Source organism: Pan troglodytes, chromosome 12 (genome assembly GCF_028858775.2).
Source record: "Pan troglodytes isolate AG18354 chromosome 12, NHGRI_mPanTro3-v2.0_pri, whole genome shotgun sequence".
Lineage (NCBI taxonomy): Eukaryota > Metazoa > Chordata > Mammalia > Primates > Hominidae > Pan > Pan troglodytes.
Window position 1 is genome coordinate 72,122,061 of NC_072410.2, and position 20,910 is coordinate 72,142,970.

General features: G+C 34.7%; 1 protein-coding gene across 28 annotated transcripts in view; it reads left to right on the forward strand.

The window, feature by feature from the left end:
- Positions 1-20,910, forward strand: part of NRXN1 (neurexin 1) — a 1,116,221-nt gene that overhangs the window by 500,631 nt on the left and 594,680 nt on the right. For 20 of the 28 annotated variants that reach the window (XM_054678383.2, XM_054678382.2, XM_054678385.2 and 17 more), the window contains one exon: positions 1,605-1,631. The exons of the other annotated variants lie outside the window; for them this stretch is intronic. In XM_054678383.2, coding sequence (XP_054534358.1) covers positions 1,605-1,631 — 27 coding nt within the window. The remainder of the gene's footprint in view (positions 1-1,604; positions 1,632-20,910) is intronic. 28 annotated transcript variants of the gene reach the window in all.

Sequence of the window (20,910 nt, forward strand, 5' to 3'; positions counted from 1 at the left end):
TATTTTTTTTTCTTAAGAGATCTTTGCTCATACCAAAGGAAGAATTAATATTCTGCCCAAATTTTCAGTGTTATCATTATTTCAAAATAAGAGGAGTCAAAATTAATGAGGTTTTACTGTATTTTTGACAGTGTTAAACACACATATATAGAAATGAATAAACAGAGAGGGAAAAATGAAATTTGAAACTACATAGATTTACCCCAAAAAAGGAGTAATAAAATGTGATGAGGCAAGGCATTCGTGGAAACCCCACCTACATTTTCAAATTGTGCTGGGCAGAATGATAACTCATAAAATATAAAATTATCCCATTGGTATCTTATTGCATATAATTATATTTAATTAATATTAGTGTAATTAAGTTAAATAATAAGGTTAAAAAATACTACTTTAAGAACACAGAGCACTCTCCTTTACTGTTCTGTTAGAGTACCCTCTAGTGACGATGACAGGTTATTACAAGCTAATCAAAACAAATCGCCTAATTGCATGCAGTAAAGCTGCTGTTAGTCAAAGTGGAAACACTCATGAGAATTTTCGAACAGCAAAGCATTCTGTAGAAAGAGGTGTGTAGGTGCTGGTCCTTGGCTGTTTGCAACCACTTTTCTGATGCGGTTGACGACACATGACAAACTCAGCTATATGGAAACAGAATCTAGGTTTTTTTTTTTTTTATGTTCCCCAAAGGCATTAAATAATAAAACCCAAACCAACAAATACATATAAAATAAATATAAAACATCCTACATAGTCTTTTAAAAATAACCACTATAATTACAGTTTGTGTTACCCATACCAGAAGTTCTGTTCTTATAGTAGCTACTTTTATATAAAGCAAGTATAAGAAAGGGAAAATCAAGAAAGGAAAATCAAGGGAACCATGACACTTATTACACAGAGATAACACTGTTAGCTCCTAAGAGAGGCATAGGCTTGTATGCCTTGAATAATGACTGCTCCTTAGCCACTGGAGTTTCTAAAGGAAACATACAGTTGTTTCTTTCCTCCTCCAATTAACGCAAGGTATGGAATGCAGCCAGCATCTGGCAGTTACCTTTTTATGCCCAAGCAAATAAAATTTAAAAACAAAACAAAAACCCTTAGGGTAAGATAAGAATAATTTTAACTTGCTTTCCATTTGACCACTGCAATTCTGAAGGATTCTGTTGGCCTTTGTGGGATATTAGATTTCTGAGGTCCAAGATGTCTGAGCCTAGCTGAAGCTGCACTGTACCCCATTGTGACGGAGCACTTTTACATTTTGCGGAAAACAATGATATGTTCTTTCATAGATGGGGAGAAAGTTGCAGCCAGTCTAAGCCAAACATCTTTGACATTTAACAATTCTTTACTTCACTTAGATTTGTCACCATGTAGCTTTGTTTGAATTGGCCATTTTTAAAACCTTCTATTGTTGTTTCCAATGGTAAACTTTTATAACAAAACATCTGGGCTTTATAAGTATGTAAAGAATAATGATATGGAGTGGCCATATTTGCATGTGTCTGTCCCCGGAAGGGTGGACTGTAATTTTATTGGATGTCTGCAGCTATTACCTTGAAGGATGAATTTTCATTTTTCATCTATTCTTCCCCATCTAGATTGTATCAGGATTAACTGTAATTCCAGTAAGTGCCTATTCAAAATTTTTAAAATGTTATTCCTCCATTATGATGTAAGCTAGTCAAGAAAAAGAGAGAGAGAGAGCAAGAGAAATGTGTTTATAAAACTCATGAACTCACTTTTAAAGTATACCAGTCCATCATCTGGGTTGTAAAAATTCATTTTTAAATTTGTACAGCTGAAGACTTTCCCACTGCAGTTCCTACCTCTATATGGAAAAAGAGGTGACAAGTGTTTTGTAACAGAATGTGCCAGCACCTTATAGACTTTTAGATACTGCAAGTGGCATTTGTAGACTCCAGTTGTTCTCTTCATAACCAAATAGGAGAAAATATTGTGGATCTTATTTTCTTTTGTCTTTATCTTTTAACTCAAATACAAAAAAAAATACTTAATTCCTCTTACTTCGAGAGTTACTATTAAACCCATCTAAAGTTTTACATAGACATAGAAAATTACTCGTCTAAAACGTTCTTCCTTGATCATTAAGAATGTTTATATGATGAATTTTTACATCCTAATCATATCTCTGCAAAAATAACCAAAACCCTTCAAATCTGTGACATGCATGCAAACTGATGAGTCTGAAAAGATGCATGGACTGAGTTTTCTTTGAATTTGGATGAAAATCTGAAAGGATATAAGGACTGTGATTTTATTTTGAGTTGTAGCATTATCTTAAGTGTAAACTTATTTATTTCTGTACATGAATGCTCAGGTTTTTCCTTTCCAGGTTTTGCTGATCACATTAAGAAATCTCCAATGATCACAACACAAAGTCATGAGCAATTTAAATAAAATGGTTCTAACAAATTTCTAATCTCTCACTGTCACAGTAAAGAATTTTTTTCTATTCTCAAAACAATGCTGAATGTGAGTTGATGGAGTCTACTTCCCAAAGCATTGGCCATGTTTTCAAGTGGCAATAAGGCATCCTCTGAGGAACAAATAGAGGTCTTAAACTTGCGAAAACAAGACTATTTTCCTAATAAAGTACGTACTGTTTCAAACACTGTGCCTCTTACAACTCATATTTCTATCCACATATATTTAATATTCTTTTAAAAATAATATTAAAATGAGTTTGTTCAATCAGACCAATAAAAAAGTAACAGAATGATGACTTATTAAAAATTAAGTTAGTAAATTACAACCAATATCCCAGGCATTTAAAAAGATCTCAAACAAAATAGTTCCTGAAAATAACCTGTCAAAGCTCTCACATAAGTGGAATTTTTCAAATATATGTAATCTCCTCTCCAACTCTATCTCCTCCATGCATTCCTAAAAGGATATACATTTTGCACATCTAATACCAGGTCCAGTTTGCTTTCAGCTGGGGGCATAGATGCAGGCAAAGTGGCAATTCACAAAATATTCTTTGCCTGGCTGTAGGTTTTCTTGATCCCTCATGCATCCTAGAAAATCCTTGTGGGGACCAATATTCCTTTCTAGACCTCTACCTTATGTACTCTTTTTATTTTATTTATATGAAGCATGCAACAAGGCATGAATTTTTGAATTTACAAAATATAACTATGCAAAGTATAGCAATTAATGAAAATTATTCAAATGACATGTGATTCTGTATTCTGTGGCTATATCAATGATTTTTAAAATGTGTGCTTATAGTATAATTACCCTTGTTAGACTCGTTTGCCATTTGGCTTATATCATGAGACTGTGGTATTGAGGACAGTCTTATTTTTCCTCTGGATATTCCACAGAATAATACCTTTGAGGACAAAGGTTTTTGCTGTTTAGTGAATTGTTTTCCCTTTTTAATGAGTATGTGATACTTGAATTCAATTAATGATTGTGAGCCTCCAGTGTACACATCGGACAGGACTGCACATTCCTTAACTTGACAGCAGTCACTGGAAAGAGCATTCAATGAACAGGTAACATTTTCATTTCCTTTTCCTCTGTTTTATTTGGGGAATAGGGAGCAGGTGTAGTAAGAAACCCAAGTTCCATAAAAGAGACTCACCTTTGAGGAAAGGGAGGAATTTACATTCCAGATAATGCAAACCTAACACACAGTGATTAAATGAGCAGTGATTTCTACTTGGAGTGCATTTTGTACTCAATAAAAACTAAATTAACAATATCTGTATCTCAGTATAACTTGCAGTTTAATGAAAGACTGAGTTATTACATGTGTCCTCTGTGAGCCATAGGTTTGTCTGAGACTGAGAAAATTAATGTACGTTTATTAAATCACAGCCGATAACACCATTATCTCTAAAAATTGTACCATACCTAAGCTATCGACTGTATTGTGAAATTAATATGAAATACCTCAATTGATATCTTTTAAGAAAATTATCACAAGAAATATACAAAGTAAAACATAAAAGATTATCTTACATTAAAGACTAATATTAAACTCTAAGTTATTAAGTTTGAATGGAAACTTCCCCAGAAACACTTTTCTACTTTTACTTAAAATTGTGCTGATGTTTCCTATAGTCATTTTCTCTTTCCCTACCCCACCACCAAGTTTACAGCATTTGTACTTTATGTGGAAAATATACATAGTGTCAGACTATCTAATCTTTGCCAGTGAAAAATGTGTGGGAGGTGAGGAGGGTAGAGGGTCTAGCTACATGTATTCAAACCTGAATGAATGTTTCTTTTTCAGCCACTCTTGTGTCAGTAGTTTAGATGCAGTGACAGAGTTTTCCATGGACATGCTAGGGCACAGCCCTTTGTTAAAATTTCCTCTGAGAAAGGCCAGATCTGAATTCCAAGTGTTATCTCTGTCAGATTCCTTATTGCTACCATATCCCCCCCTGGGAAGAAAAGCTGTCAAGCATCCTTAAATGGAAGAAGAGAGCCTCTTTTCATTTAAAAATAAAAAAGCTTATTTTCAGCTATAGATAGGGTACTTTCTTTAAAAAGCTGTCTCTCTGAATAATGGCCATTTCACTGCCAAATATATGTTTTGATCTTTCAGATTACAGACAGAGTGTGACTGCACACAATCCCAGACGAGTCTCAGTTTATTGATGCTCATTAGCTTATACCATTGCTAAAATATGTTTATCTGCAATTTGGGATTAGATTAAGGTCAGTGTTTCCAAATCCATGGGCTGCAAGGTGAGCACAGAAATGAATTATCCATGGCTCACCACTCTCCTCTGTCCAGGATAGGAATAGAAGGACAATCAGATTACCCTTGCCTCCTCTTTCTTTCTTAGACAGTGAAGGATACTTTAATAAGGGTAGATGGGAAGGGACTGTACAATCACATTCTTTTAACATAAAAAGGAAAAAAACTATCTGAATTAACGAAGGAACACAAATTGTAGACTATTTTAAAAATCATCAAAGAAATCTGTACTAACAAAAACTAAATATTAACAAATCATTGTTGAAACCTTAAATCATATTGAACAAGGTGCTTTTGTGACTAGCACGTGAATTATTTGCATGAGAAGGTGACTGTTTTACAGTCTCTTGCCTGGTCCATAGTATTAATTGACTTTAGTAAGTCATTTAAAAATGATAAAGAATGCAAAAAGAATTTTCTATTGCTTGTGAAATTTTCTCAAGTGCATTATTAGTAGGTTCTGTACAGGACATTAGTCTCATTCTGCATTCTTTATATCTGCCAAAGCACATAGCCTAATGTCAATCTCAGAGTTATAATGATGGTCTCAATTTCAAGTTTGGTGCCCAATAATTCCAAACAATACATCCAAACTCATTAGGCTATGTGTTTCTACGTATTTTTTTTCTGAAAATTTGGCCTTTTTTGTGATGTACTGCATGATTAAGTAGTGCCATTTTTTTCTTTCTCTCTTCTTCTGGTAACCTTAAAAATTGTTAGACCTATAATCTTTTGAGGTGTAAATACATTGAAATTTTGAAAACTAAACTTGCTCCTATCAACTGTAGGTAAGTCCTAATTGTCATATCAGTAACTACTTTAAATATGCAGTGGATTCAGTGGATTCAGGGAGCCTTTTGTGTTTCTTGGTTTTCTTATGCTTTCTATTCTTTTTGTTTTTCCAAATAAATGGCATAATTACAGAATGACCTTCTTGTTCACTGGAAGGCTTAGGGACACTTCGCTTATTTTATTTATTTATTTATTTATTTATTTATTTATTTATGAGATGGACTCTTGCTCTCTCATCCAGGCTGGAGTGCAGTGGTGCAATCTCAGCTCTCTGAAACCTCTGCCTCCCAGATTCAAGCAGTTCTCCTACCTCAGCCTTCCAAGTAGCTGGAACTACAGGCGTGCACCAGCATGCCTGGCTAATTTTTGTATTTTTAGTACAGATGGGGTTTTGCCATGTTGGCCGGGCTTGTCTCGAACTCCTGACCTCAGGTGATCTGTCTGCCTTGGCCTCCCAAAGTGCTGGGATTATAGGCGTGATCCACCAAACCCGTCCTCAGGGACACTTCTGCATCCATATAAAAATAGATTTAATAAACTCATGATCTCTGGGGCTTGTTTTGTTTGCATTATGTGGCTTTCTTTATGCCTTATTACTTTTGTCTGTTCTCCCACCTACCTGCACTTCCTTTCTTTCTATTAAGATTCACTCTTCTTACTTCTTCATTTCCAGTATTGTTTCTTCCGTTATCTTTTTTCTTGTCTTCTTAGAAGAATAAAAACTCTGGAGTTAAAAAAAATATTTAAGCAGACCTTCCAAGTAATTTTGGCGTCTCACAGAAAATAGTGTATTTAAGAGGCAGAGACAACACAATTACATATAACATTAGTGTGAACAAAGCATCAAGGGCTGAAGTTCAATTCCTATTTGCAGTCCAGTGCCCAAGTATTGGAGAGAAGGGGCATCTAAGGACAAGTACTTAACCTCGCTTTTGACTTGGGTATAGGGAAGAAACACTTCGCATAGTATATTTTTGAAAAATGTACTTTGATGGATGTCTGGAGTAGATAATAAGATCTTTGTATTACCATTTTATTACCAGAATGAAAAGATCAAATGGATATTAGTTATCACCAATTTTTATGTAGATAAAAATGGAAAGCAATAAAAGAATGCAAAATGTCAACCACTGGCACTTAAGCCATATTAGATTGCTTTGATCAGGCTGCCATTTGAGAAGCTACTTAAAAAGATATGAGGAAATTTCTAGGGGCTGGAGCTTGTTAACATAAAGTAAATATTCAGTTCAGAGTCGCTGCTTGATGCCTGAGAGCAGAAAACTGTAAAAGGGAGTCTTTCGCCTCTGCCTTCACACAGCAGTCACTTGATTTGTGGAGTTCTGCCAGTCATTGCCTGTCAGTGACTGGTGCTATCCACCTGCCTAGGATAGAAGCTGCTCAAGGAATAAGGGAACTTCAAAGTATAAATAAAGAAAACAGAAGTCTTGTTGTTTTTTGTTGTTGTTTCTGTTTTGTTTTACTTTAAAGTATATGTGAAGGGAATGAAAAGAAAGCTTATAAATTATTATTTTCAGCAAAAATCTAAAAAAAATTGCATGTAAAATGTAAAGAATGAACATAGATTTCTGACAGAAAACAAATAAAAACAGGCAGTGTATTGGCACATGGCAATGAGTCTTTAGAATAATATCGAAATTGAGGCTGGGTGCTGTGGCTCACGCCTGTAATCCCAGCAGTTTGGGAGGCCGAGGCGGGTGGATCACCTGAGGTCAGGAGTTCTAGGACCAGCCTGACCAACGTGGTGAAACCCCGTCTCTACTAAAAATACAAAAAAACTAGCAGGGCATAGTGGCAGGTGCCTATAATCCCAGCTACTTGGGAGGCTGAGGCAGGAGAATTGCTTGAACCTGGCAGGCAGAGGTTGCACTGAGCCGAGGTTGCGCCATTGCACTCCAGCCTGGGTGAGAGAGCAAGACTCCTCTCAAAAAAAAAAAAAAAAAAAAAAAGGAATAAAAATAAATGGAAGCCCATTTAAGTTATCCACATGTTTAAACTTATGAGAATTGTAAAGAAGAATACAGCTTTCATTGCATATTTAGATGGCTACATGGATTAGGCAACAGAATGATAGTGTGAGTGGTTGAAAAGTAGATTGCTTTGGTCTATTTTAGTGAATGATTAATCTATTGATTGCTTATATGCGAATATAAAATGCTGTGATATTCTAAAAACTACTCCTTTGTGCAGTTTAAGAATGCATGTTGAAACCAAGCACAGTTATTAATTTATTCACGTTAAGCATTATTGATACTGCAAAGACTCTCAAAGTAATGCAACATTCTTGAGTGTTGACCAAATTGATCAAATTCTCTTCAATTGTTGAGAGTCGGCATTATAACAATTGCCTAGGTAAAAAGTATTATAAAATCCAAGAAAGTTTTAGAAGAAACATTCTAAACTTGATATTCTCTTATTAGTTTCTGTGAAAAGGGAGTTTCTTTTATATAAATATCCCCAAATCTAAGAGAACACAGCATGTTGGCCAGATGTTTTTATTTGTTGTCGTTATGAAGAGCTGCTTCTAAACGTACCCCACTTCCTCCATTGTTTTGAGTTTCTTCTCTTCCTTCCTTTACTGTATTCTTCCCTGCCTTCCTCCCTCCTTTTCTTCCTTTCTGCTCTCTCTCTTTCTTTCTGTCATCCCTTTCACTGACTGTATACTCTCTATATGTTGTATATTCAACTTTTCTAGAAAGAGAATCTAGTGAATCTATTACTTATCCTTGTCCCGTTGGACAAATCTTTCAGTTCAGGTCACCCCATGAGCTACTCACCAGATCTTAGTTTTGGTGGCAGATGATCCAGTTGCTGGATCCAATTGGATCCACTGATGATCCAAATAGCTGTCATTAGAATAGAGGCCACATGATACACTCTCCTCAGAGCAGATGTAGGAGCAGCAAGCTTTCTACACAAGCATCTTTTCTATATGTTGTCTGACTGAAAATTGTTTTCAGTTTAGCTATAAAATACCCATGAGAATTACAATCTGTTCAACATATTACTGGCTAACATGTGGTACATAAGTCAAGTGGGCAAGGCTCTTTAAATCATGGGGACGGTCAAAGAATTTGGAGATTGAAATGTTTTGTGTGCTCAGAACTCTTATCCACTTCTTTTACTTATTAACAATGTGAGCAAAAAGCAAGATGGATAAGAAATGCATTATGAAAACAGTTTTCCTGAAGATAAGTAAGAAATACTAAAAGGCTAAATTACTTTATTTTTAATGTACTTAAAATTGGATTGTTTATTATTACTTGTTCTTTGAGTTCATCATTCATACAATTGTGGAAATTCTTCACTCTCCAATTGCACTTCCCAGGATATCAGTCTAAATACAGACTCGAAATATTTTATGCATAGTACTATTGAAATTAATTAAATTTCAAAGACAATTGCCTTTTTCTACAGATAAATGTTATAGTTAAAATTGCTTTTGAAATGCATGATTTAAGATATGAGTTAACAAAATCCCTTTTAAATGTTGCTTATGAAGAATGTAGGTTTCTAGTGAAGTGCACCCATTAACTTTTCAAATACATGGAGAAATCAACCAGCTTTGGAACCAGGAAGTTTGCAGTGTAAATAAATATGAACTTCTATACAACTTAAATAATTCTAAAATGTTTTACATTTCAGTGGGTGCAAAGGAAGTAGTTTATGCATGTAAAAATTAAAACCAAAATATTATAGAACTAACATACTGTAATGACATGTCTTAAAGTTGTTTTTACAGATTTGTCATGAATTATAAAAGTTTCTAGTAAAGAAAATAAAAAAGAAATTTTTTAATCAAATAATGCAGGTGTTCTCTTAGTATTCAGACATATTCACCTAATAGTGTTGAAATAGGCAGATAAATATGGAGTTAGACCATTATGATGAGTACAGTAAATAAAAATTTTAGAAACCCCATAAAATAAATTCTGTTTAATAAATTAACTGAGAAATTTTATACTGCTAAAAATAATATATTGGTAATCAAGTAATTCTTTATGCAATCAATTAACTAAAATTAGTTCAGCCAATAGGCAGTGAAGAAGTAATCAGCATCTCCTATTTTTTTTTGAGTTATCAATTATGGAACAGGCAAGGGACCTTCATAACAAAATTGCTTTTCTATTATGTTTCTGGAAGTATATCCCTCTAAATGTTTATATCTGCTGGTGAGATTGAGGTAATTTTTAGTTTTTTTTTTCTATTCATCATCTATAATTTCTACAATGTTTTTTCTTTGCTATTGTGATTAAAAAATCAAAAGTGGGTAAAAGTAAAATATAATTTATACCAATCCCACCAATATTTAGGATAAAGCTACACTAGATCATATATTTGTAATACATCATGTACATTTTAAATTAATTTACAGGCTAAATTTCCTACTAATTTTGACTCTCAAAATAGAATGAATATCTTTCAGAACAACATTTTGTTCCTAATCAGAAATAGTATTCATATTTGGGGGCTAAAGGAAAAAGAAAATATATAAAAGTAACCTAGGATTTCAATTTTCACAGAAAAGTTTTATTAATGTCTTAAATGCCCTTATAGCACATAATACTTGGCACATTATGTACTTAATATATAACACATAGTATAATATGTGCTTCTTTAAAAATATAGAGCCATGGTATAGGAATGTTTTGCACCTCGTTCTCTAATTTTAGCAACATCTTGTAAACGTTATGTCCTGTCTTTGATTAAAACATACAATATTTTTAAATGTAATCTATTGTTTCTCTTAGATTTTATGCCAAGGTTATATAAAGCAATTCCAGGTCACTGAGCCAGTTGAAGTAACATATAATAGGGAGGAAAAATATGTCTACCAATGGAAATTATACCATGATTCTTCAGTGATCTCAGTTTTCTCAGATAATAACTGGTTGGGAGCATCTGTGAACAATATCATGAGAAATAAACCAGATTTGAATAGCCACACATGAGAAGATGCTTCTAGATGTGTTAGTGTAAGTTATCGTCCTTGACTGTAACCTACTAATAGAAAATCTAACATAATCCTACCTTAGGAAGATCAACCAGAAACAGGCACAGAGACATAACTCAACATTTCTATCAGTGGTTTGACCAGTTCCAAGGAACCTTCACACACTGTCTCTTCAGATAAACCAAGTTAATTTGGCCTAAGATTTAATTGCTAAGTTATTGTTATAGTTGGACAATTGCCATTTTAGAACATTTCCTGGAGCATAAGGTGAGCCATTCATTTCAGAAGACATTTGCCCAAAGATAACTTCAAAGAATTAATTGCAATATTTTTCAATTACTAAAATAAATGGTCAAAGAGAATCATAGAATTCAAGCTACTGACTAAAAGCTAGCTTAATAAATAAGCCAGTGATGATTAAAGAAAACAATTAAGTTGGCACTATCATTAAAATCTTAAAATTCAAATAAAGAAGGGTTTAGCTAATAATTATATCATTGCTTAGAAAAAATATTGCATTTTAATGTTCACATGATGAATGCATTAATAATCATGTACAGTTTGTCTATAGCCTTCATTTGAACAATCATTATGTAAAGAAACAAAAAGAAAGCAAGACACGAGATGCTACCATTCATCAATTGTCACATTTCTTAGAATTTGTTTTCTTTAAGCAAATAGGTCCATAAAGTTGACAATACTGAGAAATAGATTTCTACGCATTATAATGACTTCCCAGTAAAAAGAAAGGAAGAAAAAATAAATAAACTTAATAAAGGCAGAAACTTAGGGTTTTTTTTTTCTCTAATATGCTTCTTACTTTTGGAAAAAGTTTATACTAGAATATCTCAGAAGTACTGAGGATGAACTAAATTTTGTGAATTCAGTCATGTACTTAATAATATTCAGCTATCCTTATGTTAAGAAGAAACGGAAAGTAAAAGGTAAATTCATTGATCTTGAATTATGAAAAAATGTACATTCTTCTTGACCTCATTAAAAAAATGCTATATTATAGTGGTGTATTTAGACATGGAATGATATATTTCATTTTTAAAAATTGCATTTGTGACTATAATCCATGGCTTTGTTTATGGAATATCAGTTTACATTTTGTAAATATCCAAATGCTCAGGACCCATATGCTTTTTGATTTTTTTTTATTCAGACAACTTGGCATTGTGTATGTATTGCAGAAAATACATTAAATGAGTATTACTATAAATCAGTATAACCCTTTTCTTTCACACTACACAAACACTGAATACATTTTCAGTTTTTAATGCTTACTCAAAAGCAAATGGAACTATTTAGTACTCAATTTTATATCTGCTAGCTGTCCTATTATGTGATAAGCATCCCTTGGAATTGACCTTTTGAAAAAAATAAAATCACAGTCTGAATTGTTACTTTCATTGTATTAGGCTTATTTTATTATACTTCTTAAACTTGCCAGTTGAGCTAGATTAGATTTAAAGATTGCTAGTTTTAGAACATTTTTTCTAGAAATATATTTATTTAATTTGTGTTCATTTTTACTGTGTTGTAAATGTAATTCTCTTCTTAAAAAGTAAATTGTAATTCTTAAAATGTATGTTTTTCGCATTGAAATATATTTACATAAGAGATATTTATCCTTGTCTGTCATAAATGGGTACAATCAATGACAAAACTACAGAGGCTAAATGTTTCTTAGTAGATGAAGTAGATGATTTTAACCTTGTTTATTCGTTTGCATAGGCAATGATATTTAGGCCAGAAGAAATAGAGCAGGAAGTGAAGCATCGAGAAATACTGAAATTTATTTTGTAGATAATAGAATAAGTTTGCTATCATTTAGGAAAATGGCAGAAAAGTCTCTGGAGGGTGTTTCCAACGACTCTTCAAGGTCACATCCACTTGAGGACAAGATCTGTGTTTTTTTATAATTAAATACTCATTAAGTTTTGAGTTCCCCCAATTTCTAAGCCAACTATTTCCTTTGGACTCAGAAATTATTCACTGCTAACCTTAGGTCATTTTGTTCTACTAGGCTGTATGTATCATGAAGTTTATTTTCAATGTAACTGAGCGAAAAAGCTGTCCAAATAATTATCCAGATAACTGAGTTACTCAAGTTCTCCGCCTGTAGGGGTTACCAAATTCCATCCTGCTAAATATGAAAACAAGAGGACAGAGTTTTCTTTATATTTACGTTTCTTAGTGAATGGAGGCATTAAAAGATGGAGTTATTTTTCATCAACTACTTGGCTTAATTTAATATCAAGGGGTATTTCATCTACCATATAAAAAAAAGTCCCACAAAGTTTACACAAATAAACCCATTCAACAAATACTTAGTGAATGGCCATTATGTTCAAGGCACTGAGCTATATCATATTCTCTCTGAGATTTTAAACTCATTGAGGAGAAGATAAAAATGACAACATAATACTGATGATAGTTACTTTTATCACTACTATAATTGAAAGCTTACCATAAATCAGATCATGGTAAGCTTCTTGAGTTATTAAGATGCATTAAACCTTTGATTAAAAGTAGCTTTGAGTTATTAAGATGCATTAAACCCATTTACATTGTTTCTAGTATTAGCTTATGAGATAGATGAGGATACTGAGGCATGCAGAAAGTAAGAAGGTTGCTCAAGGTCACACAGCTAATAACTTGTAGAACCAGGATAAAAGTCAACAGTCTGTGTGGGTCAAAAAATAAATGCAATATAGTTGGTCAGCACATGACTATTTAATTTCTCCAGTGGGTTTTTTAAAGTTTATAAAATGTCTTTTTCTGTTATTAGTGTTCATTTTTGAAAAACAAACATCAAGCTTAATGTCTGACTTTATATCATTTAGTCAAAGTACTTTTTAACTGGGATGAGTATTTCTAGTATTTTTAGCATAAAGAAATGTGTCTGTCCTTAGGACTCTATCTCTTTGCTTATTAAAAAAAAGGAGGCAAGCATCTCTTTATGGGACATTCTGAATAGTTCTCAAGGGTATATCCTTGGCTAAATTGAGGAGCACTTGAGGAGGAATAGAGAAGGAAAAGAGAAAGGAATTACATGGGTCAGCAGGTAGTTTTGCTTCCTGGTTCTGAGGGTTATTGGTGTATCACCAAACCCAGTTCATGATTGGCACCAGGCCTGGCCAGCAAAACAAGCCTGAGACAGCTTCTCTGATACCCCAGAGGCCATGTCATTAAGTGTGGATACTATGGGGAAGGTGACTCAACTATGCTTCTCACATAGATAAATGAAGAATTTTGCCTCCAGCCTTGTCTGCTCATTCCTGAATGTAGAATCTACTAAAGGAAGCATCAAAAATAAATAAGCACAAAACTCATACTCCTAATAAGGACTGGCTTCAACAGCATACAACTTATGCAGTCACGCCGTGCCATATGCTGAGCTTGTGTTGTGCTTGGGTTAATGCTCCACTGCTACCATCTTGAAATTCTTAATTTTGAATAAGGACTCCACATTTTTATTTGCGATGAACTCTCAAATTATGTGGCTCATCCTGCCTCTAGTAATGTTAAGAGGCAGAAGAAGGAAAATTTAGAAGTGCCATTTACATGTCTAAATTTAATTTGTAATTGAATGTTCTAGCTGATTCTTGTGAAAAATTAAAACAAACAGGTTTCACTCCCAACTCAATACCTAAAAATTGAGAAGGATAAAATAGAAACCTGTAATGAGGAGTTAATCTCCTTTGAATTTTTTTAACTGGAGGACAGATCACTTTAAAACCAGACAGTAATGGGAAAGTCAAATAGTAGGCTGAAGGTGTCATAATTACAACCTGGGAAACATATCCTCTCATCATTTGTAGGTAGGAAGTACTGCTGCCAGCAACCATGACTCAGGCATCAAGCAGTGGTAGCTCCTGCTTCCATCTTCTCATCATTGTCACAATGACAAGGCTTGCTTCCAGCTTCTCACAAGGTCCTGCCTCACCCCAGAGACTACTGTCCCCAAAGTCAACTGCCAAATAAAACTTGTTAGTACCTGGAAAAGTTGATATACGTAGAAACCTAATAACCAAATTTTTAACAAAGGTGCATGCAGACACACACACACACACACACACACCCCAAGCATTTAATGAATGTTTCTATTCTAAATTTGCAGAAAAGAAAAGGAACCTAATTTATCCTAGATTTTATAAGTAGAAGGACTTTGCAATTGATTTGTGTCATTTAAAGCAGTGGTCTCCAAACTTTTTGGCACCAGGGACTGGTTTCATGGAAGACAATTTTACCACAGACGGGAGTGATTTCAGGATAATTGAATTTCACTACATGTATCATGCACCTTATTTCTATTACTATTACATTGTAATATATAATGAAATCATTATACAACTCACCATAAGGTAGAATCAGTAAAACTAGAGGTTGTTTACCAGCAACTAGAGAGTCTCATCTGAGGGTAATGGGAGACAGTGACTGATTATCAGGCATTAGATTCTCCTAAGGAGCATGAAACCTAGATCCCTTGCATGTGCAGTTCACAATAGGGTTTGCATTCCTGTGAGAATCGGTTGTCACTGCTGATCTGACATGAGGTGGAGCTCAGATGGTGATGTGAGTAATGGAGAGCGGCTGTAAATACAGATGAAGCTTCTCTGGCTTGCCTGCTGCCCACCTCCTGCTGTGCGGCATGCTTCCTAACAGGCTATGGACTGGTACCTGTCTGTGGCCTGGGGGGTGGGGAGCCCGGGCTTAAAGCCTTTAAAAATTGATTTTAGTTGTCTCTTAAGAAAACAAACAGCAGTAAAAAGGTTAGGAGAATTAGTATTTTTAAGGTTATGTTACAGTTAATGGCAATATCGAATCTAAAACTCAGGTTTCCTCACACTTAAATTCTTGAGTATGTTTCTGTTATTATTTCTTTAATATGCAATGCAAAATTTATGGGAAACGTTTAAATTATCTATACGTGTTTATCTTACAGGGTCTTGAACACTATAGCTCTCAAGCTAGCTCCCTGTTTTAATGAAGCTTTACTGAAACACAGCCACTCCATTTGTTTACATACACTCTATGCTTGCTTTTACATTGCAATAGTAAAGTTGAAGAGTTGCAATGGTGAACACATGGTCGGCAAAGTCAAATAAATTTACTGTCTGGCCCTTTACAGAAAAAGTGTTTTGACTTCTGACCTATTAGAATGTAAGTTCCTTTGACTGTAACTTGGATATTCCCAATGCTGAGATCGGTATTTGGCACAAAATAAATTTTAAACAAAATTAATAGCATATGGGTGCCATGGAACCCAGAATAAATGAGTAGCTAAATGGGATAAACAACAGACACAATATGGATCATTCAGTTTTAAAATTTTATAATTCTCAGATGCTATGGTACTGTAACTTTTCTTCCTAATTCAATTACCAGGTGTTGTAGGTCTAAATATATTGAACAATCATGTATAATATAGAACCAATTTATACATATAAGGTGATTCTAGTATTTTTAAAAAATTCCTGCCTGTCCATCATCTGTGCAATTTGTTAGGTGATGGTTTTGCAGAAATACCCATCAAAATCTTCATGCTCGATAAATGGTTTAATTGAGCAAGTCAGATTAACCACTGAAATAACTAGGTAGAATTTTAAAATAGAAATTACAATGAATATGTTAGACAAATAAAGTGAACTTTAGAACCAATTGGTTTGCACTATACCAGAGTATATATATACCAGAAGCAGGGTACATCATAAAGATAGTTCATTTATGTAGTTAACCTCTTTAAAATATATGCACCACTAGAGGGAGAAAGATACCTAAAGGGTGCGTAGAGATGCAATGAGTTTACACTTGGGGCACATACATCTAAGAGTTTAAAACTCCAAATATAACTGCTATGGGTTTTTGTGTTTTTTTTTTTCAAGTTTCTCTACAGCTACATCCACCTTTCAGTTCCAGAGGCATCTGCCAGTTTTGTCTCTTAGATGTCTTTGCTTGCATTGCTTGAAAGGGTCTCAGCTTTGTTTTATTCTTCTCTATTTCTCTTCACTATATTTTCCGTCCACTTTCATAAACCAGTATAAATTGTTCACAAGATATTTGCACAGAAGGATTTGTAGCAAAAAGCATCCAAATTTAGTATCATGTACATCTTATTTTAACCCAACAAGATTAAGCATGTTGTTATTGATCTATTTCAGGTTCCCTTGCAAGTGTATTTTACATTTATTTTTATATTCAGGGTGAATGCTTAGGAATTAAATAACCAAACACAAATACTGTGAAATCTCAGGTTAAAATGGCAACTGTTCCAAAAAATTTGACTTTGGGAGGCCTAATTTCAAAAAACTAGACTGCAGTGTGCCTGTTCAAATAAAAATTGTGGATGTTTCTTTCAATATACAGTTTTATATAGTGTATAGTGTATTTGACTGTCAACCATTTTTTAATGGTAGATCCTTTTGTGGTTTGCAGAACTCATGCACTGTTATTTACCTTATTTTCTATAAAAAGGAGAGAAAGGAAATTAATATTCATTGAGATTACACAAAGTGCAAAGCACCAAACACATTAGATTTGTTATATCCCTTAGTCCTTACAACAAATCTATGAAATAAGGTAGGCATTATTATCTCACATTTATAGATGATGGAAGGAAAGCTCAAAGAAGCTAACATACCCAAGCCTAAGCAACCAGAAAATGCAATACCTGCTTTCAAATCCAAGTTTATATAACTCTCAACCAAGTTCAAGCTTTTCTTATGATGCATGCAGATCTCCCCTGAAATATGTGAGAATCTACATTTGAACGAAATGTAAAGAGGTATGTGAAAAAACACACCTGCTTCATCACTGCTTCCGAAACTGTGTATGGCAGTGAGGTTCTTTGTAAATTGTACTGATTCTGCTATCCAAAGCAGGTGGGTTTGTTTAAAATGTATTTAGAACAATATCTTTTGAATATGTATAAATATAAATAGGGAAAGGAATGATATGCAAAGGTCAAAGAATGTTTACCCTCTCTGACTTTGGCCAGACAATTAGGTAATGCATGTTAGGTCCTAAATAAGTTCAAGACCCAGGCGTTAGTTTCATCCTGCCAATAACAAGGAAGACAGAGGCAAGGCAACTAACCTCCCATGGAGATGTCTGTAAAAGGAGAGTTGGACTAAGTAGCATAGCTATGCATCCCTTGAATGCTATTCTTTCTTTCTTAAATATATTCACTTAGTAGTCTGTGCTTCAGTACTTTCAAATATAATTTATAGTGATTAACAAAATTTATAGTGATTAACAAAAATAGTTGTAACATAATTACATGTTGTCAAAATAAAAAAACAGTTATCACCATTAAAATTTGACTATATAAAATAATAAACACATTTTCTAGCACGTATTAATATTGTCCTCTGGCTTCACTTGAGTGTAGTAATTCTTGGGTAGAAGAGCCTCTATAAGGCTTGGTCTGCTCTCTGCCTACTGTGCCAAAAGAAAAGTGATGAAATTAGTAACAGTAATAATAAAAATAAAAAGCTTGCACAATTAGAGATATTCACTATAACATTGCACTCTTTCATGTAGCTGCAAGGTAGTTTTGGTCCTTCTAAGAATGACAATAGTTTGAAGTTGGCTGTAGGAAAGTTTTTTTTTTAATATGCTTTTATATGGGATTATCATTTTACAGATAAAAATAGGAATAGAGAGAATACATGTCATCTTCAAGGTGACATAATTAGTTGATGACAGACTGGGGACAAAATCCAGTTTTCTTTACCATTACCTCCCATAACTACAAATTATAGCATGAAATTTCCTTTGTTCTGAGACTAATATTTAAAGAAACCTAAGAATCATGTTGATGTGAAAATGGAAGTAAAAGTCATTAGCAAATGTGGTTACTAAAATGGCCATAAATCTACCATCTTTTGAGTGTGTGTCTCTCTCTCTATCCCTCTCACACACACACACCCACATACACACATATACTTGCTAACACACATTTTCCTCTGTCGGTACCATGCCTCAAGTTAGGGTTAACTCCAGCCCTTCTTAGGAGTTAATCTTAGAGACACCTTGAATTTATGGATGGGTAGGTTGTGGAAGAACACTCAATTTACACTGAATTAAGGAAAACTGAAATGTTTACTGCTTCTACTTCCATCTGTTATCAATAGCTTTTAGCTACAGGGTCACCAGCAGACCCAGTGAATATCACCAGCCAAAAAATTTGGCTGTTGTACCATAGATTAGGTCAAACTCTGTTGACAAGCACTGACAGACTTATTAAACTCAGACTCAGATTTTGGTGTGCCTTGAGAAATTCATTCTAAATCAGCATTGTCTAATGAACAGAATAATTTTTTAAAAGTTTGTTAGGGCTGGGCGCACAGTGGTCCGCACCTGTAATTCCAGCACTTTGGTAGGCCAAGGCTGGCAGAGGTCAGGAGTTCGAGACCAGACTGGCCTCGAACATGGTGAAACTCCATCTCTATTAAAATACAAAAATTAGCTGGGCATGGTAGTGGGTGCCTGTAATCCCAGCTGCCTGGGAGGCGGAGGCAGGAGAGTCACTTGAACCTGGGAGGCAGAGGTTGCAGTGAGCCGAGATTGCACCACTGCACTCTAGCCTGAGCAACAGAGCGAGATTCTGTCTTAATAACAATTTAAAAAAAAAAAAAAAAGCTTGTTAGACTGAGAGTCTAGAGACCTATGCTTCTTAATTTAACAGTTGTGACAATGAGGACGTCATCTAATGTCTTTGCACTTCATGTTTCTTATTTGTAGATGATGACTGAAATTCTACACTTCTCATGTCCCTCCTAGTTCTAAAATTCTTTAATATAACATTAGCCTGTAGAGCTGAATTCTGACCTGGTCTGGTGAAATATTAGCTGGGGGCATTCAGTCCGGTTGTACCTCTTACACTACTTGCAGATCATTTTCTGTGGAAAACACATTTTAATGAAAATAGAAAATCTCAAAATCTCAGTCTTCTCTCTACTTCTTACTGCCTTTGAGACTTAATAATTCGCTCAACACTTTTAAATCTGCTTCTTTAACTATAAAATGAAAAATTAATATATCTGGCTTAAATAATATGTTACAGTAAAAATCAAGTGTAAAATTACAGACAAATCAAAACTCCCTACAAAATATAAGGAATGATGTCTTTTAATAGACATAAGGCTATGGACTTTCTTTTCTTTCTTTCTTTTCTTTTTTTTTTGAGATGGAGTCTTTCTCTGTCATCCAGGCTGGAGTGCAGTGGCAAGATCTCGGCTCACTGCAACTTCCGCCTCCTGGGTTCAAGCAGTTCTCCTGCCTCAGCCTCCTGAGTAGCTGGGATTACGGGTTCCTGCCACTACACCCAGCTATTTTTTGTATTTTTAGTAGAGAGAGGGTTTCACCCTGTTGGCCAGGCTGGTCTCAAACTCCTGACCTCGTGATTCTCCCGCCTCAACTTCACAAAATGCTGGGATTACAGACGTGAGCCACCACGCCCAGCCAGCTATAGACTTTCTTAAAAGTCTTTAAAATATTGCCCACTGTGTTAGTCTTCTTGGGCTGTTAAAACAGAATACCATAGATTGGATGGCTTAAACAACAGAATTTTTTTTTTTCACCTCAGTTTTTTGAAGACTTGAAGTCAAAGATTGAAGTGTCAGCAGATTTGGCTCTTGGTGAGGGCCTTCTTCCTGGCTGGTAGGCAGCCGCCTTCTCTTTGTATCCTCACATGGCAGAGGGGACGCTCTGGTGTTTCTTCCACTTCTTGTGAGGGCCCTATCCCATCATGGGACTCCACTCTTATCTAAACCTAATCATATCTCGAAGGCCTCACCTTCTCATACCATCACTTTGTGGGTTAGAAATTCAACATAGTGAATTCTGAGGGACACACACGTTAAGTCTTAATACATTGATGCAGGGAGAAAGACGTTGGCACAACTGATGCATGGTTTGATATCCCCCAAAGGAAAGGAAATCCTGAAAGGTCATTAAAAGCTTGAAGTTACTATAATTTTGCTATTAAAATTATAGCAAGAGGACAAACTCTGAAATTCAAAATTTCAATAGTTAAACCATCTTTCTTTAACAAGTTTGTATATGTTAAATTCTGTGAGAAAGTGAAATTCTAAAGGAACTGTAAAGATCAGCTGGAAACTCTCCTCACTTTATGGATGGGAATGCTGAGACCACCAGAAGTTGAGTGTGTTAGCAAATTGCTGATTATGGGTGGAGACAGGTCCTAAAATGATGTCCCTTCTTCTGTGTCATATCTTTAGGAGCAGTCATTTCAGCATCCCTAGATAGACATTGTATTACTTAGAGATTTGCTTCCACCAGGACTTGTGCAGAGGGTGTGTAGGATTTGCTAGCAGTGTGATCATTCTGTAGGGCAAGCTGGGAGTCACCCCAAAGAGGATCTTTTCCATCT